The 25,537-nt window shown below is 40.8% G+C and overlaps 1 protein-coding gene and 1 long non-coding RNA gene across 2 annotated transcripts; one reads left to right on the forward strand and one right to left on the reverse strand.

Moving 5' to 3' along the window:
- Nucleotides 1-16,444: 16,444 nt before the first annotated feature.
- On the reverse strand, nucleotides 16,445-25,066 carry LOC130530411 (Krueppel-like factor 15). The gene is made up of 3 exons (XM_057041563.1): nucleotides 24,929-25,066; nucleotides 22,102-23,611; nucleotides 16,445-18,378 (listed from the first exon to the last, which is right to left on the reverse strand). The coding sequence occupies exons 2-3, from the start codon at nucleotides 23,523-23,525 to the stop codon at nucleotides 18,210-18,212; spliced, it is 1,593 nt and encodes a 530-aa protein (XP_056897543.1). The 5' UTR covers nucleotides 23,526-23,611; nucleotides 24,929-25,066; the 3' UTR covers nucleotides 16,445-18,209.
- On the forward strand, nucleotides 18,204-19,998 carry LOC130530431 (uncharacterized). The gene is made up of 3 exons (XR_008951838.1): nucleotides 18,204-18,317; nucleotides 19,642-19,740; nucleotides 19,864-19,998. It is a non-coding gene; the product is annotated as an uncharacterized LOC130530431 (long non-coding RNA).
- Nucleotides 25,067-25,537: the final 471 nt, after the last annotated feature.

The following is a 25,537-nucleotide window of genomic DNA, read 5'->3' on the forward strand; positions in this document are numbered from 1 at the left end:
TTATGTGAACTAATACAATGTCACCACTAGGTGGAAGCAGGGTGAAAAAGATAGACAAAAAATATGAATGCAAATTTTCCACGAGTAAGATAACATAAACAAAACAAAAAAAGGTTATTCTTGGCCGAAAACAACGTGGTCTGTGAGGATCTGTCTCTGATGTACTTGAAGTCTTGGTCTTATTTAAGTTTTTAGTAACTTGATCTATAGTATGCCTATAACTACATCCATTCCAATATTCAGACTCATAAACCCCTCAGAAATCTCCTGGAGGGAATGGGAATCTAGTTTACATGCTTGTTCTGTTTATCCTACACACATTACTGCAATGAAAACCAACAAAAGCATTTTTCTCTCTTTCTTTGTCCTATACAGTTTATGTATAGCACTAAAAGGAGATGCCAAACACAGGCAGGGTGAGGATCATGAGTGTTAATTTAAAAAAATATATATAACATTTATATGAATCAGAATGTTTTACTGAACAAAATACTAAAGGCAGCATAGCTAGCAAGATTCTTGTGTCTTTAAACTTTAATCACTAAATCCTAAATTATAGTTCTATTCCCTACCTCATAGGACAAACCCTAACATTAGTTCAGTACTGATTGGGATCAGGTAGGTTTGAAGGTAAAACCAAAGAAAGTTCTGCATTTTTAAGGATTCATGGCAGTGAGAGTGGCAGTAATATAATGTTGTATTTTTGTGCAGTGATGTTTTGTGAGTACAACATCATGTTGCAAATTTACAGAAGCACGTTACCATTGCAGAGCTGACACTGAGTTAGTTTCAAATAGTTGCAAGTAGATTAAGGGTCCAACGTTTTTGGTCCAAATTACATCATTAAAGTTTTCAGTCGTTACTAGAATTTGCTTTATTACAAACAGTGGGAAATTGGAGATATTAAAGGTTGTAGAAATGAAAAAGAAATAAATAAAAAGAAAGGAAACCATCTAATATCCTACATTTCCTCCAATCTCATTGTACCATGAATTCCACTTAAGAAACAAAAAATGAGCTGTGATTTTGATTCATGTGGTGTTTTTAAAGCTTCTGCTAACAGAGTAGTTGAATTTCTTATAATGTGTGAGTGTGACTCAAATTGTCATGTTTCAGGATCTCTGGCCTGCCTGGTGGAACCTATGATTGAAACTTGTAATGCTGCTATAAATAAATATTCCATCACCTGTTTCCATGCAATCATGGCAACACTTTTACGAATCAGAGAGCATTTGTATTTTTTGTAGCTTTGCAAGACAAGGCTACCCCTAGTTTTTCAAAATATTATTTACAGTACATTATACTCTGCAAAGGGCTTTGACACATTTCCACCTCAATCTGAAAGCCCTGAAATTGATAGACTTTCTAAAATGAATATAATGCTAGTACAGTGCTCAGCTAGTATTTCCCATCAGACCGACTAGCATACAGAAAATTGTGGTGTTTGAAAACTAAAATAGCCTGTACATTTTTCTTAGTGTTGCTTTTCTTGTCTTTTGTGTGTCATTATCACTATTTCAATGACATTAATGTTTTCTAGCCATTTCATCTTCTCCATCGCTTTTGCTTCATTGTTCTTTCCCGCTGTGCTGTTTTTATGTATGGCAGATTTGCTTCGTGCAGTTTTCGATAAATTCTCATTTTTTGTGTGTTATGGGTATGTTCGTGCATCCAAACGAGTACATCTTGTTTGTAATGGAATCTATGTCATTGGGTAGCTGTGTCCACTTTCAAAGAATGCCATCTAAAGGTGAAAAAAAGGACTCAGCATTATTTGTATTTTTGAAAGAGGGAAACTTTTTGTATAAATTGTATGTCTCTGACACCAGCAATATTTCAAGGCACTAACTGAACATTAAACACACCAAAAAGTGATTTATTGACTCTTGGTTCTTTTTCTCCATCTCTCTCTCTCCCTCTCTCCCTCTTGACAGACAGACAGACAGACAGACGGGCAGGCAGGCAGGCAGACAGACAGACAGACAGACAGATTTGTGTATTTGTTTATTTTAAAGGCATTCATATGCATTCATACATGTTCCATGGCTTGATTAGGAATAAGCAGTTTCTTATTCTGTGTTCATTCAAAGTTGGATTTTCCTATTATTGATATTCAGCTGTCACATCGCAGCAGAAACTGCAACTTATTGTTTTCTGACCTGGATTTGTGGAATCCAAAGATTGTAATTTGACATTTTTTCCCTAGATTTGGCAAATTAACTGTCTACCGTATCTACTGGCCCCATGGGAGCAAAGCTTATTTTAGAGAATTCCAAATTTGAATATGTGAGTCAACTCTCTCTAAGGAGAGTTGAAACTGCTCATTTTGTTTTAATTATGCATTTCCTAAATTTTCTGACCTGATCAAATAATATGAGAATGTGGTGATCGCAAAAAGTGAATTCTACAGTGGCTGTGAAATAAGCAAGTATGTCAGCTTTCTCTTGACACTTTTGAACAGAGCATTTGCTGATTAGCTGCTGGCGAGTCTGAATGTTTGAAGGGAAATGTTGCATAACCCTGCTGGGGCTCCTTATTTGTTACAGCACCTCAGCTCAAGGATATTCTCACACAGACTGGATAATCATCAGAAGGCACAAACAAACATGCATCAAATTTCTGCTAAATTAAAGTTTCAAATGCTTCTGTAAATCATATTTTTGAGTTTTTCTAGATGAATGGAAAATCCACATTGTCAGACTCTAGCATGACATTATACATAAAGGGGCATTGGTGTCTTTTTGTCTTTTTATGTCAGACTGATATGCTTTGTCATGTTGAATCTGTCAAACGCTGTTGATAATTATTATCAATTTATTTCTTTTTGAAGGCTAGGCTGCAACTTGAAAGTGTAGAATTTAGAATGATATAGCTTGAGGTTACTTATATGTCCTTAGAGTAAATGCTGATTTCTGAAACAGATATAATTAAGTATACATAAATCAAAGTAGTCTATGCAGATTTTTAAAAATTGAATTGAAAAATATTTACATAGCAAAATTGTCCATTTTAGTTTTTGATCCAAGCGGGGGGAGGTTCAAATAAATGTTTAAAGTTTGTGAGTTGAAGTGTAAGGGTTATAGATTCTTGTGCTGTGCATCTTAAGGTGACAGGGTCAGAGAGGTTGTGTGAGAGGGGTCATCTGACGCCTGTAAGCAGGGCAACGGTCAAAGTTATTTATTAGAATTAATCATGTATAAACACAAGCAGATATTAAGTCCAGTTTTTAACTTACTTTTCATGATATGCAATAATATGAGTAATAATTTCTGTTACAAGCATCTCCACTGTTGCAGTCTCAGCAGTTCAAGTTGTTGCTAACTTGACACAGGTGCAAGAAGACTAGCTCACATTTCAGTGGCTATTCACAGTGTCACTACCACACAAGGCAACAGCTGTGATTCCTTGCCCTTTCATAGCTTAATTTAAACCTTGTTTTGATGGTGAGTTGTGTGTGTGTGTGTGTGTGAGTGTTTGTACATTCATTTTTTTCCCAATGTAATGATTAATTGCTAATTTGGGGTGTTGATCCATCCCCTTTTACTGCATTAATGTCAAGGAAGTATAAACAGGGGATAAAAGAATAACCACAAAACATCACCAGCCATTGTTTGTGTTTGTGAAAGTAGTAAATTATATTACAATATTATATTTATAAGTTAACACACCCCATGCTAAAATCCTGGCTGGTTTTATCCTGGTTTCATCCTGCACATTTAGTATTTCCTATTTGTTGTGTATTTCTTATTAATAAAAAAAGAAAAGAAAATCCATTAAGTGACAGTGTGTATTTGTTGACAGGTAGAAATGCTCATAACAAGCACACTTTTTGATATCTCTCAATGACCAAATGACCCACTATGAGTAAACGGCACGGCAGGGAAGTTTGAAAACCAAAGTAATTAGAGAAAAATCGACTTGAAGAATACATTTTTCAAAATGTATGTTCATTATTTTTTTATTTGGCTGGTAGCACATGCACAATAATCCTCATTGGTGAGGACTGATGGGCTGCTGTTGATAATTAAACTCTAACCCTGAGAGAAGTCACTTTTTGGCTTTCCCCTGCCTTACCACAGAGGCAATTTTAAACTGCTAGTTATGTACTGTATTTGCAAATAGTATCTAATCATTAGGGGAAAAAGAATCTAATCAAATAATTTATAATTTAAATAATAACAAATCCTCTACCCACTTCCTGGCTCCGTTGTCTGGGGCTTTATGCCCCTGGTAGGGCCACCCATGGCAAGCAGGTCCAAGGTGAGGGACCAAACAAAGCGTAGCCCATGACCCCCTAATGATGGAGAACAACATTGGTCGTACGTTTCCCTTGCCCAGATGTGGGTCACCGGGGCCCCCTCCTGGAGCTAGGCCTGGGGGTGGGGCACGTTGGCGAGCGCCTAGTGGCTGGACCTCTGCCCATGGAGTCGGGCACAGCCCGAAGAGGCAACATGGGACCCCCATCCCGTGGGCTCACCACCTGCAGGAGGGGCCAAGGGGGTCGGGTGCATTGTGTGTGGGGTAGCGGCCGAAGGCAGGGACCTTGGCGGTCTGATCCCCGGCTGTATAAACTGGCTCTATGGACATGAAATGTAACCTCTCTGGTGGGAAAAGGAGCCTGAGCTGGTGCGCGAGGTTGAGAAGTTCCGACTAGATATAGTTGGCCTCACCTCGACGCATGGCAAGGGCTCTGGAACCAGTCTTCTCGAGAAGGGTTGGACTCTCTACCACTCTGGAGTTGCCGATGGAGAGGCGACAGGCAGGGGTGGCAATTCTCGTTGCTCCCCAGCTCAGTGCCTGTATATTGGAGTTTACCCCGGTGGAAGAGAGGGTAGCCTCCCTTCGCCTTCAGGTGGGGGGGACAGATCCTGACTGTTGTTTATGTCTATGGCCCAAACAGCAGTTCAGTGTATCCACCCTTTTTGGAGTCCTTAGAGGGAGTGCTGGAGAGTGCTCCTTCTGGGGGCTCCCTCGTCCTCCTGGGTGACTTCAATGCTCACGTTAGCAGCGACAGTGTGAGCTGCAGAGGTGTGATTGGGAAGAACGCCCCCCCCCTGATCTGAACCCGAATGGTGTTTTGTTATTAGACTTCTGTGCTAGTCTCAGATTGTCCATTACAAACACCTTGTTCAGGCATAAAGGCATCCACTTGTGGCCTATATATATATATATATATATATATATATCTCCTTGTGAGAGATAGAGATATAGATGGAAGCTCCTATGGAAGCTCCTATCAGGCATCGTAGCGGCTAAGATCGGCAGGCACATGGATCAATACATGAGCAGAGCACAGAGAGGCATAAGGAACAACACCAGAAGTGCCAAGCAGCTACTGGTCGACAGGGCAATCGCCCAGGACTGTAGGACGCGGGACACCAACCTGTGCACTGCCTGGATTGATTACAAGAAAGCCTATGACTCAATGCCACACACATGGATACTAGAGTGTCTAAAGCTATATAACATCAACAGGACACGAAGAGAGTTCATCCAGAACTCCATGAAGCTGTGGAACACGACTCTGGAGGCCAACTCAAAGCCAATTGCGCGAGTGAGCATCAGATGTGGCATATATCAAGGGGATGCTCTGTCCCCCCTGCTGTTCTGCATAGACATAAACCCCCTCAGCCAGATCATCACCAAGAGTGGCTATGAGTACCAGTTCTGAAGTGGAACAACCGTCAGCCACCTCCTCTACATAAATGACATCAAGCAGTATGCCAAGAGCGAGCGTGACAACAACTCTGTGATTCACCTCACGAGGATCTAGAGCAAGAACATCGGGATGTCATTTGGGCTAGACAAATGTGGGCGGATGATATCTAGAAGAGGAAAGGTGATCAAAACTGATGGATGAAATACCTGAAGGGAACATCACAGATGTGCAGGACAGTTACAAATACCTGGGGATCCTGCAGGCAAATGGAAACCATAAGGAGGCAGCTGGGAGGTCAGCCACAGCCAAATACCTACAGAGGTTAAGACAGGTCCTGAAAAGTCAGCTGAATGGTAAGCACAAGATCCAGGCCATAAACACCTACGCCCTGCCAGTAATCAGATACCCTGCTGGCATAATACCCTGGCCACTGGAAGAGATACAAGCCACTGACATCAAGACAAGGATACAAGCACTATGCATGGAGGGTTTCACCCTAAGTCCAGTGTCCTGAGGCTGCACACAAAGCGAAAGGAAGGGGGCTGAGGACTAGTAAGTGTCCGAACTACTGTCCAGGAGGAAAAAACAAGCCTCCGGGAGTACATCATGAAGATGGCCCCCACTGACCCACTGCTGAGTGAATGCCTCAGGCAACAAAAGCCCACCAAGGAGGAGGAACCTGAAGGGCTATCATGGAAGGACAAGCCCATGCATGGAATGTATCACCGACAAATTGAGGAAGTGGCTGATATCGAGAAAACATACCAGTGGCTGACAAAGGCCGGACTGAAAGACAGCACAGAGGCACTAATCATGGCTGCACAAGAACAGGCCCTAAGCACCAGAGTATTAGAGGCCAGGGTCTACCATACCAGACAAGACCCCAGGTGTACACTGTGTGGGGATGCCCCTGAGACAGTCCAGCACATCACAGCAGGGTGCAAGATGTTAGCAGGCAAGGCATACATGGAGCGGCATAACCAGGTGGCTGGCGTAGTGTACAGGAACATCTGCACTGAGTATGGACTGGAGGTGCCAGGGTCCAGGTGGGAGACACCCCCGAAAGTGCTGGAGAACAAGCAGGCCAAGATCCTGTGGGACTTCCATATCCAGACTGACAAGATGGTGGTGGCCAACCAGCCTGACATTGTGGTGGTGGATAAACACCGGAAGACAGTGGTGGTGATAGATGTAGCAATCCCGAGTGATAGCAACATCAGGAAGAAGGAACACGAGAAGCTGGAGAACTACCAAGGGCTGAAGGAGGAGATGGAGAGAATATGGGGCATGAAGGCAACAGTGGTCCCAGTTGTGATTGGGACACTAGGGGCAGTAACACCCAATTTGAGTAGATGTCTCCAACAGATACCAGGAACCACATCAGAGATCTCTGTCCAGAAGAGCACAGTCCTAGGAACAGCTAAGATCCTGCGCAGAACCCTCAGACTCCCAGGCCTCTGGTAGAGGACCTGAGCCTGAAGGAAGCAGGCACCGCCCAGGAGGGCGAGGAAGAGATTTTTTTTTAATATAGTTTCCTGTACTTGAACCAATCCTTTTAAACTTGTACATGCTTCCCTTAGGGAACATTATTTGGCTGCATGGGATAAATTTTCATTGTTATGCCGATGACACTCAGCTTTATTTATCCATGAAACCAGAGGACACAGAGAAGTTAGTGAAGCTTCAGACCTGTCTTGAAGACATAAAGTCCTGGATGTCTTCAAATTTCCTCCTCCTTAACTCAGGAAAAACTGAGGTCATGGTGTTTGGTCCTGAACCTCTTAGGGATAGATTAGATCACATGATCACTCTAGATGGTATCTCATTAACATTTAGTCTCTCTGTGAGGAATCTTGGAGTAACTTTTGACCAAAATCTGTCCTTCAACCCACACATTATAACAGTCTCTAGAAGTGCCTTTTTTCACCTGAGGAACATCACAAAGATCTGGAAACTACTGACACGGCATGATGCTGAAAGGTTAGTCCATGCATTTGTCACTTCCAGGCTGGACTATTGTAATTCTTGCTCGTGAATTGATAGTGAATGCTCGTGATACCTTACCAGCCCAATAGACCGCTCCGCTCTCAGAATGCTGGTCTACTTGTGGTTCCCAGAGTTTCTAGGAGTAGAATGGGGGGCCGAGCATTTAGCTACCAGGCCCCCTGCTATGGAACCAGCTCCCTGTCCAGGTACGCTGACTCCTCCTACTTTTAAGATTAGGCTTAAAACCTACCTCTTTGAAAAAGCTTATTGTTACTAATTCTGTAGTTCCAGTTACTATTATAGACAGACAAATTATCATACTTAGGGGGTCGTCTAATCATTAGGTCACATCTTAGCTATACTGTTATAGGCCAAGGCTGCCGGGGTCCGGAAACATGATCACCTGACAGGCCTCTGTCACCCCACTGGGTCATGGTTTCCTCTCCTCTCCTCTCCTCCTCCTCATCAAGCAGACTAGTTATGCTGATCCCCCCCGTATTCATTTACAGGTATCGCCACCTTCGGAGCTGCATGATGACCTCCAGCCCAGCTGACCCGCTGTATAAATAGTGTATTTTTGTATGTGTTTCTGTGCTCTGTGCCCGTCCTCTCCTCTCCTCTCCTCTCCTCTCCTCTCCTCTCCTCTCCTCTCCTCTCCTCTCCTCTCCTCTCCTCTCCTCTCCTCTCCTCTCCTCTCCTCTCTCTCTACCCAGCTGGTCATCAGCAGGAGGGCCCCCCTACATGAGCCTGGTCCTGCTCAAGGTTTCTTCCTGTTAAAGGGGAGTTTTTCCATGCCACTGTTGCTTGTCTGGGGTTAGGCCCTGGGATTCTGGAAAGCGCCTTGAAACAATTTTGATTAAAAAGTAAAAGACGCTATATCAATAAAGATTGATTGATTGATTGATTCTTTCCTTGTTGTTAAACATGATTTTGTCTAAAATTGTATGTCTCATAAAATAGTAAGTGTAGTATGTAAGATGCTGTTTTCCTTTCTTCTGAAATTCCCATGGAAAGACTAAGTCATCGCTCACCATGCTGGTGAGCATTCCAACCAGTTAACAATTCCTGCTGAACAAAAAACACCAATTTTGATTAAACTGAAGTGAAATCATACAGTTGTGTAATGTATTTGCTTTTAAAAGCTTTGCTTGAACAAAAGATAAAGGAATATTTGTTTGGTTGGAACTAAATGGAATTGATCATGTCCAACAGCATAACTGTATGTGTCTTTGCCTGAAAAGGCCTTTATTATGCTTTTTAAAATATATACATTAAATACACTTTTTTGCTTCCATGTAAGCACAGAGGCCTCTGCTGGGCTTAAGTTGTATAACTCTCCTCGATTATGATTCATGTTCAGTCAATGCATTTTGTCATGTAAAGTCATGTAAAGTCTTTAGTCTTCCTGATTTGTCTACACAAGTGTAATTATATAGAAAGCGGATGCTCATTTTACTTGTGTATTTATTTTGTGTGTGTATGCATGTGTGCATTTATTGACTTAATGCAGGTAACTTGGAAACAATTAATAATTAATGAGCAATCAAATAACTTGAAGGGAGCTTCAGTTACGTAATCAGTCTCATTTGTGTAGGGAAATGAAAAGGATGTTTTCAATATGAATTATACAGTTATTCTGTCATTTTGATTAAGGAGGGCTAATGATCTGGGCTACTTCAATAATCAAAGAATGGAAGTGGACCAAGAATATCACCCTTGAAAAGGCACCATTTGCTCTGTGCTTCCTGGCATTGAAGTCTCCCAGCAATACGAGTTTGTCGCTGCTAGGCGTGGACTTGATGACGGAGTCCAGGTTCTCGTAGAATGCCTCCTTGTCTTCGTCACTGCTAGTCAGTGTGGGCGCGTAAGCGCTAATGACAGTTGCGTGGCGTGATTTCGAGATGCGGAAACGGAGTTTCATTAGGCGTTCGTTGATGCCGGTGGGGAGATCAGACATGAGACGGAGGAGAGTGGAGCGTATGGCAAAACCAACTCCATGAATCCTGTCCTCATTTTCAGCTTTTCCTTTCCAGAAGAATGTGTACCCTCCATCAGGCTCGCAGATCAATCCTTCTTCAGCAAAGCGAGTTTCACTAAGAGCAGCGATGTCGATCCTGTAGCGGGCTAGCTCCTTGGCTATCAGGGCTGTTCTTCTCTGGGGTCTTTCTGTGGTGTCTCGGTCCAGCAGAGTGCGTATGTTCCATGATCCAAAGATGAGTTTCTTTTCCTTTGTTTCTTTTTGTTTTCGACCGCATTGTAGAGCTAATCTGCCAGCCGCGGCATGCTGGCCAGAAACGTTGTGAGGCAAGCAATGTTTGGGACACCTTTTCTAGTCCCCTCCCTTGCTAGGGTGAGCAGTGCTGTCCTAAAGAGGGCTGCTCAGTCGCCTGGGATGCTGCCGAACTCCTCTGTTGCCTCAAGTCAAGAGTCGAGCGACCACTGGTCCACAGGCCGCCTACGTGCAGGTTTGAGGCTACGGCTCCCAGTAGTAACCGCTACCTGCCGCTTCGCCCCGCCCCCAACGCCGTAGGACTTGTAGAAAGATGCAGCAGGTGCGAGAAGACTACACAAAAACCTGCGCTGAGAAAGAGATTTTGGTGGGGAAGTCATTGCGCTGGGACAACCCCACCCTCTCGGCCGCAGAAGTCAGAGTCCAGTGGCACGACGAGGCGTTACGACTGGGTACCCCCTTGGCTGCAGTGGATGGCCAGACCTTCTTCCGTGCTCCGGTGTGCCCTATGCATTCCACAGTGCCTTGCTGCTACGCTTTCTCAGCCGTTGATCCTTACTATTGGTTTCTTCCGCCTGGTCCATCGAAGCAGTCTTCACATGCTGGGTGAGCAGAGCCCTATTCACCGAAGGTCTATGACCCGACGGTTACCCTCACTTGGTTTAGCCGACCTGTCGAAGTCGTTGCCCGGGGTGTGGCCGCTGTTGCATGTTAACAGCTACGGGGAGCCACAAGTGAGAGCTGAGTGACAGGTGGGGACCAAAGGCTGGCAAGCTGCCCTAGAAGGGCACGACATTCCCCCCAGGCCAGAGGTACTACCCCTCCCTGTACACCCCACACACCCCACATTCAATATGAATTATACAGTTATTCTGTCATTTTGATTAAGGAGGGCTAATGATCTGGGCTACTTCAATAATCAAAGAATGGAAGTGGACCAAGAATATCACCCTTGAAAAGGCACCATTTGCTCTGTGCTTCAAAGACTTGAGGCACTGTAATTTTATTTGATATTAAACAGTTAAACTTGACCTTGGATAGTTTTTCTTTATTTTTAATGATTGACTATATTATTATTATTATTATTAATATTGGTGGTGGGATGATGAGGATTTATAAGGTTATATAAATAAGAGGGAGAACAACCATGAACAGCATTAAATGTGAGGAGGAGGATTTTAAAATCTACTCTAAATTAACTGTCACCGACACTGATTAATGTAATCTCTTTTCCTGGTTCTAATCAACACCTGAATAGCTGGACCAGCTGTGAAGAGTGTAACAACTTATTTGATCAGCCCAATAAAAGTGAATTACAATATTTCCTCCAGCCTGGAGGAAAAAAATGAATGGACTAATCTTTCCACATGCACTTTGGGACAGGAAGTTCCTTATTTTAGTGATGTTCTGCATCCAATAAAAGGCAGACAGACCTTGAGACATGTTTAATATGGGTACCTAGTTCTGGAATATCTAGGTGTATGTTGTGGAATAAATTATGTAATTAAAGTACAATCAGTGCGTGTGTGTGTGTGTGCACGTATGCACGCATGTGTGTGTGCCTCTGGTAAACAATTTTGCATCTGTTAAACTATAACAGATGCCAATGAATGTTGAAATCAGCCACTCAGACTCTTTTGAAACTTGCCCGAGAAAATCATCTGTTGGACTGTAAACCTATGTTTGACAAATAGTTAAGACTGAAGTGATGCCTACCGTGTTGCTTAAGTTTCATAAAGTAACAATTTATACATTTGTAGAGATCTTTAGATAAGTTATATTTAGACTGTTCTCAGTATTTATTTTTGTCAGAAAGAAAACATTTTACTAAATTGAGAAATAACAGGAGATTCTCTTTTTCACAAACATGTTCGAATACTCGGGGCCAATTTCAAGACCTTGGATATTAAAGATTTGCAAGTCCATACTGTGCCATGTTTCAAAACTACATCACCTCAAATGGTGTCACTTTACTCCTAAACTGTGTGCCAGGCAGACACAAGACCAGAGTCCAGCCCAATATTTCCCTGGATATGCCTCAGAATCAGTTTGTCTGATTTCAACATCCACTAATATCTGTTATAATTTAACAGACGAAATGTTGGTTTACACGAACCTACTCGTACAGAAAGAGAGGGAGAGAGAAAGAGAGGGGGGTGTAAAATATTGACAGCACAGAAACAAAGGCAGGGAAAAAAATCAAAGCTGGGATGAAAAGAACCACAATGACTATATTCTCAGCATAGCGCAAATGGAATTCAGATGGCAAATTGATATGTTTTTATAATGACTAAACTAAATACTTGTGTTGATTTCATTTAGGATGAAATTCACAACATATAGCAGCTTATAATGATGAGAATACCCTGGGTTGTGCACTGAGCCAAAATGTTTTAGACTGGTGAGGAAATGAAACTCTAAACTTTTTTAATAAAGTGTAATATTGCCTTTAATGTTTGCATCTAAATGCCTGGCTGACCATAACCAAAAAGTTAACCAACTACAAAAATTCAGGAGTTTCATTTTGTGATTATTATGTAGACATACTGGTAATATTTGTCCCTTGTAGGACATGTGTGCTATTGCTCTTATGTGCTCTTGTGTGATAGTACTTCTTTGAAGACCTGGTTGCAAAGATCATGATAAGAGGCATTCAGATAACAGGGCAGTCCAACGACATTGAGGACCTCAACTTGATTCTCAGGTTGCCTTGCAGATGCTTTGATCGTATGCAACCGGAGTTTAGAAGTTGTAATCATATTCTCTTCTTGCTCAAGCACTTCTTTATCATTGCTGAAGCACTTTAAGCATCATTGTGATAAAATTCTACAAAATATGTAAGGTTAAACATACTTTTAATTATTTTAAACAGTCTCAGTGTATTGCATTTATGTTCAGTTTCGAAGTACTGTACCGTATTTTCCGGACTATAAGTCATAGTTTGTCAGGGGGTGTAACTTGTACTCCAGAGTGACTTATATGTGAAATAAATACATTACATATTACAGAATTTCATATGTTAATTATTTTCACACTGACAACCACAAAAGGGTGCTCGAGGCTTGTGTACCTGTACCTGAGGAACGAGTTCCTCTAGCGATGCAGCAGAAGATGCGGCGCTTCATCTATGGAGTGAGACTTGATTGTTTGGTAAACTTGCTGATGTTCTTTATGCTATAGTTATCTAAATAACTGTTAATATGTTATGTTAACAAAACAGACACATACTCAGTTCATTGTGGGTCATGTAGCTGAATGTGTTACGTTAGCATACCGTAACCCTATTGCTAATCCATTATTATTTGCCTTTCAAGATGAAATGTATATTCTTGGTCTCGGATTTTATCAAATACATTTTCCCCCAAAATGTGACTTATAGTCCAGTGCCACTTATATATCTATTTTTCTTTTTTAATATGCATTTTTTGGCTGGTGTGACTTAAACTCCCGAGTGACATATAGTCCAGGAAATACGGTAATCAATCTGTTGGCATTGATTTAAAATTCAATAATTTCATATTTTCCCTGTTTTTTGTAGTAAATCTTAGTCAATCTACTGAGTGTTCTGCAGCAGAATACACCCAGGGTATTTATGATATATTGAAACTACAACATACCAAAAAAAGCACAAACCACTAGAATGACAACAGAACATCATGACCTTATATTGAAAGAGTAACATAATTTACTTGCTATCTAACTTGAAAGGGTTTCTTTGGCAGGATTTAAAGTAGATAAATGAATGAATGCGACTTGACATCTCGACAACACAGTAAAATTGACATCATTTATCTACCTAGCCACAATCACTGTGTATTTATGAGTGTGGTGTGCCTGTCCCTTCATGAATAGTTCCTCTCTGCCAGTATCAACTGGCGGGAGAAGAACGCACATGGGTGCAGCTTCCGGTCCCCCTGAGATAGCACCGCCCCTACACCCGTGTCAGAGGCGTCGACCTCGACGACGAACTGGCGACTGGGGTCTGGCAGTTGCAGGATGGGAGCGGTCGCGAACCGCCTCTTGAGCTACTGAAACGCCACGTCCTCCTCCGGCGTCCAGGCAAACCCCCTCTTTGAGCTTGTGAGCGACGTGAATGGGAACACCACGGTGCTATATTTCCGGATGAAGTGCCAGTAGAAGTTCGCGAACCCCAGGAATCGCTGTAGCTGCTTGCAGGACTCAGGGCGCGGCCAGTCCACGACCACCAAGACCTTCCCCGGATCCATCTGAATGTTCCCTGGGGCAATGACGAATCCCAGGTAGGACACCGACAGGGCGTGGAACTGGCATTTCTCTCTGACAATCGGCAGAGCTGTTCGGAGAGCGCCGGGAACGCCTGCTCGTTCGCCTCCGCGGTGCGTCTCGTCTCCGCGACGGAAGCCGCCACTGTCTCCTCATGCTGCTGTAGAATCCCCTCGATCTGTTCCAGACGGTCCAGCGGGGACGGGTTGTGCGCTGGGTTCATTGCTGGCCAAATTGTACTGTCAGGGACCAGACGAGAACCCAAGAGCGACACCAGAGTTCGGTTGAACACCGCTTTATTGTCAGGAACAGAAGGCAGGCAGGTTTTACCAGGGAGCAGGCAGTATAGAATTGTCGGGGACAGGCAGGGTCAAGACCAGGCAGACAGGCAGGCAGGAAAACGCTGGAGAGTCATGTGAACCACAGAGGACAATCTGGCAGGGAGGCAGCGTAGTGCAGGGAACTAAAAGGGGCTCGTGATGGCGCTGATTCGCCACAGATGAGGACTCAAGGGCGGGGTTGCCCGCAGCTGTGACACAACTTGGTTATTTATATCTTAGCAGGTCTATAGTTATATAACATATCAAGAAACATTCTATTACATCAGCCATGACACCACTGATGTGCAAGACTTACAGGAATTACAGAATGTTGCAATCACAATGTCACATTTGCAAGACACAATATGTCATGTTTATGTTATTTCCATCTAGCCAAATCTGCTACTGGTGTGACAGCAACTTGTTGCCCCAAGCCCAGTCAAATGGGGAGAGTGTAAACAAGAAAAGCAGTGATATTATATGCATTTTTCAAAACACCTAAAAGCCATCTTGCATGGAACAGATGACATATGACATTTAAGTGCAGACCATATTATTGCCGTGAAGCAATAGATTACAGGTACATTTTAGTATGTACTGTACACACAATAGTGAACTGTGGATTATAATACTGTCCAACATAAGCAATGTTTTTTTTTCCTATTATTTTTAAAGAAATTGTGAGTAAACATTTTGCTGGTTCTAAATTGTCGTTCAAAAACATTGACAAAGCTTCTTTCTTTCCAAAAATGCATCTTACTTTATAAGTTTTAGCAAATGTTTTGGGCACCTGACATCTGCGGTTCCACTTAAAATATTTGTAGTGAAATTATTTTAACACTTTCTAGATAAACTCTAGATTGGGATGACTAGAGCAGGGGATGCCAGTTTGAGGGCAGAGGGATTTTACAGAGCTTCTGATGAGGACTTCAGTGAGAGAAATATTACCACCATTTTTTAGGCTGGTTATATCCCCCAACTCATGACCACTTGGCCTCTGACCTTAGGAATTCTTGAGGGTCAGTGATGTAGACCAAACAGGCAAAGATTAGTTTTTGCTCTATCTACTAAGTGCACGTCTATAAAACATGGATATTTGCAGCTGCACACTGGCTTAAAAATAGCAGATATAGTGCTGCTTGCAGAAGGTTACAACTATGTTTCACCTCTCAGTATTCCTAAGCACACTGCCCTACTCCTCAAGAATTCCAGGAAATCTCAGAAGTTATAACCACTAACTAGGTTCTTTTTTTCAAGGAGAAATTCCCCTGGGTCATTTTAGTACAAACATGCTGATGTTTTCCAAACTCATGGGCAGGTGAAAAAAGTTCCTAGAGGGGGAAAAGGGGCTAATGTGAAAAGCTGGCAGAATGACAGGCATTGAGGCTAGAACACATTTTTTGCATTTTAATTACTTTTATGTATCAGCATCTTTTACCAAAATGGCATCTCTAGAAACATTTTTAATCAGCAGTTTCATAGGAGACTGCATCTTCTTTAAGTGTGATTTTATGTTTTTATGACTGTTTTAATTTTTAAAATCATTTTCTCATTTTTGCTGGTAACAATAAGGTAATAAGCTTGTGTGCCCCAAAGTTACACAAATAGCAGTGTAATAGCAGTTTTCAAAGCACAAATAACTTGATATCCAATTGATTAAGTGTCAGCTGCTTTTTGATACCCGACACATTAAAAGTTTGACCTTGGGCATTTGTTTTGTTAATGGCAGGACTTTGCTCTTAGCAGATATACAATAGGATACGTGATCAGGACAATTCAAATTTTGAAATACTCATAATTTAAGTTGTGGTGACTTCAGACAAGACAGAGTCCATCAAACCTAGTTATATTATCATACGCTCATAATAATAATAATAAAATATTTGCTTTCATATTAGATAATTACATAATCCAACCAAAGCTTTTTCTTTTTTTACATATTAAAAGAATCTGCTGTTTTCAATTATTCTATGGTGGTGAGGAATAAAGGCTAGAAATACCAATGAATACCTTTAATAACCACTTTTATTGTACAAATATTTAAGAGTATGAACAAAAGAGAAAAATAAAATATTTTAAGCAATTTGTCAAGTGTTTACAAAAGGCTCATTTTGTTCACGCCTCCTCAAACATTCAGTGTATTTAAACCTGCTAAACTTGTTGATCACACATACTACAGGAAATACTAAGCTGTGATTCAGAAATTAAAATTGAAACATGAGAATTTTTTTTTTGTGTGTAAACACCTGACAAAAGTTAATTTCAGCATGTGTATGTGTTCAGTATTTGTCAGTACAAAATTATTTATGTACACCTTTCTTTTACAGTCAAAGATATCTTTCACAATCACAGACATGGTAAGATGAGTTGATTACTTTGGCTCTCAGACGAGGATATGGTATTTACATACATTCACAGGCTTACTAACGTTACACATTTGGCAAAAGATCTGTTCTGACTAGGAAGGAATGCATGATGCATGAAAAAAATAATATAAATATAATAGTTTTCCTTTCAGGCTTCTCTTATCAGTTCTAAAATTATACTATATTCATGTGACAATCGCTGAACAGTTTTGTCTCCCAAAGTTCCAGAAACATGCAAAATTACACCAACAAAAGATAACAACATAAAGAACTGTCCATATTCCTTACAATATAAGACATTTTATGATTACAACCAGGGACAGATTATTGTGCTATTTAGGCACAGCATTCAGAGGCACATGTTTATTTAACTATACATTTTTTTAATTCAATGGCTTCTGATTAAATACATTCTGACACATCCCTCAATGGTTGTATTATGCCTGATAATAATTACATTGACTGAAGTTCACCAAAGTTAGCAGCATGTAAGCCCATATGATTGCCTCTTCCAATATTCTGAGTGGAAAATCATTAAATTAAGCTGAAAATGTGCATGAATAATGCAAGAGAATCAGCACACTGCATTCCATTTCCACTTATGAGTAAGTTGAATGTTATAGCAATTATTTAAACATTTTCTAAGAATGAAAGGTATCTTATTAAACAATGAAAGCAATAGAAGCTGATGTTGAGATTTATGTTCACAAAAGTGAGACAAAGATGTCAAGAAAACAACCTACACAAAATCACTGAATACTTTGGGCAGACACCCAAAAGTTTTGTGCACCAGTGCAAATTACATAATGACCTGATCTTTGTTGGCAAGCGGTAATTCAACATATGTTTCAGTCCCTGCCACACATTTCAAAGGCAACAGTTACTTAAAGCTGAAGGAATGTTAGAGGATCTATTACTTCACTCGAGTTAAAAAAAAACTCAATACTTCCTAGAAGCTTCAACAATTTTTAACAACACATTTTCATTGTATTTAAATGGCATTTGGCTGTGTGGAGTTAAAAAAAAAAAAAAGAATGCTAAGTTTGAAACATTGCATTTCAATAGCTTTGTAATTATTTGTTCATGCCACAATGTGCAAAATACTCTAACTAGCAAGTTACAATTATTATTCCAATTAAACAAGTTAAAACATTATGCAAAATAATCATTCCACCCAAAGGTGTGTCAAGTAACAGTTTTTGAGTTTTATAGTCTTTTCCTCACTACTAAATAAATTATCACAGTACCATGAACATATGTCAAGCATACATGTTTGGATATTAACGCAATGGGGAAAATATTCTGGAATCCCTTTGTAAAGCTGTTTGGACTGACACCCCTGTTTTTTTTCCTCCCACAACTATCCTTTTATCCCCCACACCTCTCCGTGTTTAACATCAGTGGAGTCAGTTTGCAGAGCGGTTGGTTCTGCTACTTCGCGGAAAGCGATGGACTTTCAGGTGTTTCGACAGGTGATCACTGCGGGCAAACTTCTTCTCGCAGACAATGCACTGGTAAGGCTTTATGCCAGAGTGGGAACGGCGATGACGGGAGAGCTCATCAGACCGGGAGAATCTGCCAGAATAGGGAACCAATATGTTATTCAAATGATGTTATTTACACATTTGTTGTGGAGCTAGTTAAGTTTAACTCCACTGCAGTTGACTCCTCTGTATTTAGCAACATGTTTTTAAGATTACAATATTTATTCTATATATTGAGGGTCAGCCCATATTTAGCACAAGGCATATGTTCAGACTATTTCTGGCCTGCTCCCCCCTCAATATGTAGCCACTGTATTATACAAGTGACAGCAACAGTAGGTGTGGCTGTGGGTACTTTGAATGCATGAAGGCGATAATTCATTGAGATGTATAAATGTCACTAGCAGTTATTTCAGACCATTTCCACTCTGAACAGGGATTGCACAACAGCACATTCATCATTTTAATGGCCACCAATAAAAAGGTAATGGGCAGAGGTCACAAAGCTAAACTGATTTCTTTTGTTTAGGCTCATGTGTTTCACTTATTGTATATATAATAGCAATATTGTCATTGTAAAATTGTTTTCATAATATAAATAAGTAAAAAAGTTGCAAGAGTAAAATAATACATTGATTGCATTACTGTGAACAATATTTATTTTACATTGTAAACTCTCTTGTAGTATACAACACCCTAAAGTAAGTTTATTTTCAAGCTATGGCACCTACTCATGATCTTCTGGCTAAAAATGGGCTGAACTAAAATATAACTATATTGGGATAAATCCTCCTGTGGAACATACATAACTTCCAATGCACTGCTCAATTTAAACCTGATGCACTTCTCCTGAAGAGTGAAGTGACAATATTAGCTATACAGAGAGACTTGCAAACTTACAAACCCGTCAGTGCTGTTTTTTTGTATGTGCTACATTATGTTCTCTGATGTTGTTTTTCTGGCATTGTGTGATTTGTTTAAACATCCAATTCAGTTTAACTGTTAACTGTTTTGCTGTTTAAATTTAATGGTAAGCTGTGCAAGTCTCATTTGAAATGCATTGTAGATGGTATCAATGTAAAGCTAGCTTGAAAAGTCAAACTAATCACCATCTTTATCAATTTTCCTTTCAATCTGTGATCAAATATGTCCTCTACCCTCTTATACCTTATCACTGGATAATGTTGGAAATACATATACAAATTTTGTTCTTGCATGCCCAAATGGTCTGTAGCAAGCAGCATGCAGTGGTAACAGCTGATAAAGGTTTGATTGTTTGTACACCATGTTGGATTTTTTTTAAAATCTGTAACAACAGTCACTTCTCTCTCATCCCCCCCGTACTCATCTACAGGTATCGCCACCTTCAGAGCTGCATACTGACCTCCGACCCCGCTGACCCACTCAACTTGACTCCACCGGCAGCACAATTTACTTAATATAATGTATTTCTGTATGTATTCTCTATTATCTACTGTATGTCTATTCTCTCCTCAACCTCACCTCTTGTCTCCTCTCCTCTCCTACCTATTCTATCCTCTACCTGTCCTCCCTCTTCCCCTCCCTCTCTACCCAGCCGGCCATCAGCAGGAGGGTCCCCCTACATGAGCCTGGTCCTGCTCAAGGTTTCTTCCTGTTAAAGGAGAGTTTTTCCTTGCCACTGTTGCTTGTTTGGGGTTAGGCCCTGGGATTCTGGAAAGCGCCTTGAAACAATTTTGATTGTAAAAGATGCTATATAAATAAAATTGAACTACAAAGCTACATTGTTCGGCTGTGATGCCAAATTCATCAGCTAACAACCTTAAAAGTCACTGGCCTGACAGAAGTCGAGTACAATGTTGGGACAACAAATTCTTTGGGATTAATCCATCAATTACCAAGAAAGTCTATGAACGTCTGAGCTAAATACAAGCTAAATTCTTATAAATTATAATAATAATAATGCTATTGTTTTTGTTGATTTTTTTCTTATTGTTAGTATTAGCAGTAGTACTGTTAATAATATTTAACAATACATTTTATTTGTAAATGGTTTTACAAATGCTCAAAGGCACTTTAAATTTAAAAATCATACAATACCAACAGAGTTATAAATAGATTATAAAATACAATAACTGTATAAAACACTGAAAAACTATACATAACCCAGTGAAAATTATCAATGGTCTTGGGCAACAATCCTTTCATGGGATGAACAGTGATAGGCTTTATCATCATGTGCACATGTGACATACAGATGAATAACTTTTAAAAATGCCAAAAGGTCAGGTATTTGTTGTTAGTTCCATCACAAGCATAGGGTCTCCTGAACCCAAGAACACCAATGTGAACTCTTTGTAAAAAAAAAAAAAATCCATGTGTATTATGGTTGTGTCTGTGTGTCTGTCTTTGAGAAATCTGCAAGAGACTGGACAAGAGGGTTGATGGGATTTGATGGAAAGTATGATATATGAAAATCACAAAAAGTGACATAAAGAAGGTTCCACGAAAAAGTCTGGCGAATAAAATGGACCCATGAAATCAAATATCTATCCAGAGCTTAAATAGAGTGGAAGGTTACTGTTTCTAAAGCATACCTATGTTTCATCCCCCATAAGAATGGAAAAAACTATTTTGGAATAATTAAGGAAGTGACATACGTATATATTGAGGGCATTTTTCACATTTGGACAGTATTAAGAGCAAAAATGTATATTTTCTGACATTAAGTTTTGAATATACATTCCAGATCTCTGAAAAACGGATTTTTGCAAAAAGGTCTGATTCCATGTGCAGGAAATACATCATGTTCTGAGGTGCTTACAGTTAGAATTAAGGCAGCAGAAGATGTGATAAAAACAGACTCATATATCCCAGACTCTTCACACAAAAGATGCGTATGGTTTTACCTCCAACATGTGCCTCAGCTGCCCTTTTTGCAATGACAGAAAATGTATTTTGTGCTAGTCTGAAGGGAAAGTGTTTATGACGCAATCGTCTGATATATCGCTGTACTGGTGGGCTGTTTGAGTGTGTGTCTAGATATGAGAAGTAGTTGCTGAAAATGAGCAAACACTTGCAACAACGAGTAGGGTACAAAGTCTGCAAACAAAAACTTCAAAAGGTGGTCTATCTAATCTATAACTTTAACAGGCTACCAAAATACAGAGGGAAAAACAGTGTAATAAATTACTTTAGAACATTTGCGTGTTTAGTTTCCATTTAGATTAATGGTTTAAAACAATTCAATGTGTAACATCCAGAAAAAGTACAATCCTATTTGTAAAACATTCCCTTTCATAACTAAGTCATCTTACAAAAAATTATCTAGTCCCGCCAGATTTCAAAATGATACAAGTTAAACTATAATCTCAAATTGTGATTCTCGCAATATTGCACCAAACAAGGCTTTCCCCAAACCAAACATTACAGGTTTCATGAGTTTCACTACTGACAGCACCATGCCAAGTCTTATCACCAAAGTCACATCCACCATGTCTGTGAGGACGTAGACATGTTATAAGAAGACACAAATCGCAATGGCTGAAGTTAAAACAATTTACCTTTGTCGTTCTCTGTCATGAACATGTATCAATGTTGTGACTCACTGGTAAGTATCGCCTTATTTTGCCCAATAGCATGTTTTAGTTCAAAATAAAGCACATTTTGCTGGTGTTCTTAAGCTATATGTGTGTGTGTGTGTGTGTGTGTGTGTGTATGTGTGTGTGTGTGTATGTATGTATGTATAACTTTTGATCTGTGAAGCATATGTAATGTATTTTCTCCAGCCCATATATAATTGTAAGCATTTGATTTTATTGCTTTAAATGCTCACCTCCATCCACAGCCAGGCCACGTGCAGGCAAAAGGCTTCTCCCCTGTGTGCCTCCTCAGATGGGCTTTGAGGTGGCTGCTCTTGGTGTACATCTTATTGCAGCCAGGAAAAGAACACTTGTGCATTTTAATAAGGTCTGCTACTGCACCCTTCTGGTACCTTTGGCTTCCAGCAAAGAACCCTGCAGCAGGACTTTGGGCTAACCCACCTTCTCCCAACCCAATGGGTTTTGCAGCTATTGGCACTGGTGCAATCCGAACAAACTTAGATGATGTACTTACATTTTTCTTTGATCCAGTAATGTTTACTGGTGAAAGCACTTGAGGTACCAATGTAAAGGTCTGCCCCTGGATGCTGACCAGGAGTTGGGCAATTTTGATATCTCCCTGAGTCTGACTTGGCTGGGTTGCAACTTTCTGGGTTTGCTGTGTACTGGGATTAGATATGGCACTGGGGGTGGGTTCCGGTTTTATATTTATGGGCTGGATTTGTAGGATGACAGGCACACTAGATGGATCATTGATATTTGCCATCACAGATGATGGTGTAGCACAATACTCCTGTTTGATTCCATCATTTTCACCATAAATGGAACTTGAAACAGATGTATGGCTACAATCTCTAACTGATATTGAACTGCCCACATCTAATGGTTTGGTCTCTGTGCAAGAGGAAAGGGGAGAATTTGCCACAGGTACAGTCTGATCTGAATTCCATGATGCTGGCACAGGTTCTCCTGATAAAGTCCTTGAATTGTCTGCCTCTGCATCCTCCGATGTGGTAGACATGCCTTCATCACTTTTGTCCTCTTCTTTTGACATTAATGAGATCATATTCTCCTCTAGAAACTCTTCAATCTCCTCTAAGGTGGGCTGAAAGAGAAGTGCTGTGGGATCCTGCATGTCATCCAAAAAGACAGGAAACTCATAACAATCCTGTTTTGGTTGCTGCTCCCCCTTGGTCTCCCAGGTCAGACCTATAGGTAAATGAGGGTTAGGTGAGAATGAAGAAACAGGCGCGGACAACAGCGGTGATGCTGATGGTGAAGAATGGGGGGTATCTGAACTCAATGAGGCGCTAAGAGGGGCCTGTGAAAAGATAAGGTCCAGTAAACTATCTTGACTGTCTCCTGTTGAGGAACCACAGTTCCCATTGTTACAGATTCTTTTGTTTCCATATTTACAGTTGAGAATATGCCTCAATGTTGGTGATGATGACTCAGGGCTTGAGCAGATAGAAGAGACAGGGCTGGATGAGTCACTGAGGTCTTCTTCAGAAGTGTGAGGGGAGGATGTAAGCCCATAGTAAGGGTTATGGTGATTATAGATGCACTTGTCTGTTACCATGATTCCTGGTAACACTCCACCATCGACATGGTGACGTGAGTAGAAGGTTTCTTCACAAAGTATCAGTTGATCGACCATTCCTGTGTGGCTGATCTTGGATGCGCTTGAGAGCCTTTGCCAATATTCAGTTCGCTCAATATTAATGAAAATGTTTTGTCTCCTGTCTGCAAAAGAGAAACATCATCAGTGGAAGACTTTGCTTTGTTTGAATTCTATACCCACCAAAGTAAAATCTCGTTCTCAGTACAAGCAACCTTTTGGTTTACCAACATTTAAATGAAAACACACCGACAGTACAGCACAGCTGTGAGCAATGGAAAGAGATTCATGTTTAACTGAAAATACCTCATGTTGGTACTGTATGAACGTGAGCAAAGCAACAGGATAGCTGAAAAAACAATGAAGATCAAAAGCTGGCTACTACTGTGCTTGTTTCAGAGGTCTGAAACTGACAACAATTTGAAAGGAAAGGCAACGGCACGTACAGAAAGTTTAATTCTGCTGCCATACGTGCATGCGTGCGTGTGCGTGTGTGTGTGTGTGTTTGCTGCAGCTGCTGGCTGAGGCTTTCACACTGACCATTTGAAACCAAGTTACCCTTTCTCACCAGGTCTACATTAAAGCCAAATGGCTGTACTGTTGCAGTATTGCTTGGTGATTGATATCAAACAGCTAGAAAATGTCAAGATTACTTAAACAAATTAAGGCTTAAACAAATTAGATTCAGTGCCTCTACAGTAAAACGGATTGTATATTATCATAAACAGAGTCACTGGTTTTGTGCAATCTAGCGTCATTGAGATCACCTCTTGGCCCTTCTGCTACACGTGTACTGCAGAAAAAGATTCAGCGCCCACTGCTGTACAGACAATGACATCGGCTGGACCCTACATTTTTTTTCAATTGTTTTTAAAGCTGTACATGTTTAATTCTGGGTATGAATGTTTGATGCAGATTCTGCTCCTTTAACATCCCCCATGTGGTTAATTAAGTGATGGTTAATTAGATGGTAACGCTGAGCTCGAACGGGATAAAATATATACTAATGGGGGAGGAGGGGGTCTACTCCTGCTTTGCCAAGGTACTACCTCATGGGGCAAAGACGTTTGAGGACGTCTTGGCTTGCGAGATAAGTTTGCCCTGCGGTAACTCTGTCGCCCTGAACCAGTTGCCTTTGGCAGCAGTTCGTTTTGCCAGTCGCGATCACGCCGAAGATGTTCCTAAAGGTAAATGTGGGAAGTGAAACGAGGGTCGTTCTGCATGACCAGAAAAAATAACTGACACATTGTAAATATCCACTCTAACTTGTCAAAGGGGAAAAAAGCCATTTTATGTTCTTACGTTAAGTGTGAGATCTCCTTCTTCCCTACAAAACACGGTTTCACATTACGGGCAACAGCTACCTCCGAAAGACCTTGTGCAGGTGAAAAAAAGTTTATACTATGCAGTCGGAGCAGCTTCCCGACTTTTAATGCACTTACCAATAGAAGAGATATTCGCCGGCGCGCTGGGCTCTTTTCTGGGAAAGTTGCTGTCAAATCGCTGTCAAACCGTCTAACCGTGTGTAAATGACTATGGAAATCCACGTCTCTCTCTCTCTCTCTCTCTCTCTCTCTCTCTCTCTCTCCCGCATACAAACGTGCGCGCGCGCACGCACAGTGACGCCAGACCCTAGGCCGGCCTCTCTTCCCGAAAAAGAGCCAATTGCGGCGGGTCGGGGAGGCGAGCCTTTATAAACTTGCACTCTAATTCGACAGTTGTAACGTACTTTCATGACAGCTAAGTTAATTAAGAAGTTGGTTAGTACGCGCGCGCGCGTGTGTGACAGAGAGAGAGAGAGGCATTGTATTGTACGGTAATTGACACTTGCTTTGGCAAAGTAAACAATTGTTTTCCATGCCAATAAAGCACTTTAAACTTGAATTAAATTGAGATAAAGTTGTGTTTGAATCTACACATGATTACAGAAGTAAGTAATCAAGCATACCGTCAAAATACAATAATATCCTCTTGTCAACTAAATTCCTTATGCATAATGCATGCAACACTTATTTCATTCTTTACATTCTCCCATGACCTCTCTGACCATA

This window comes from Takifugu flavidus, chromosome 8 (genome assembly GCF_003711565.1).
Source record: "Takifugu flavidus isolate HTHZ2018 chromosome 8, ASM371156v2, whole genome shotgun sequence".
In the NCBI taxonomy this organism is placed as follows: Eukaryota; Metazoa; Chordata; class Actinopteri; order Tetraodontiformes; family Tetraodontidae; genus Takifugu; species Takifugu flavidus.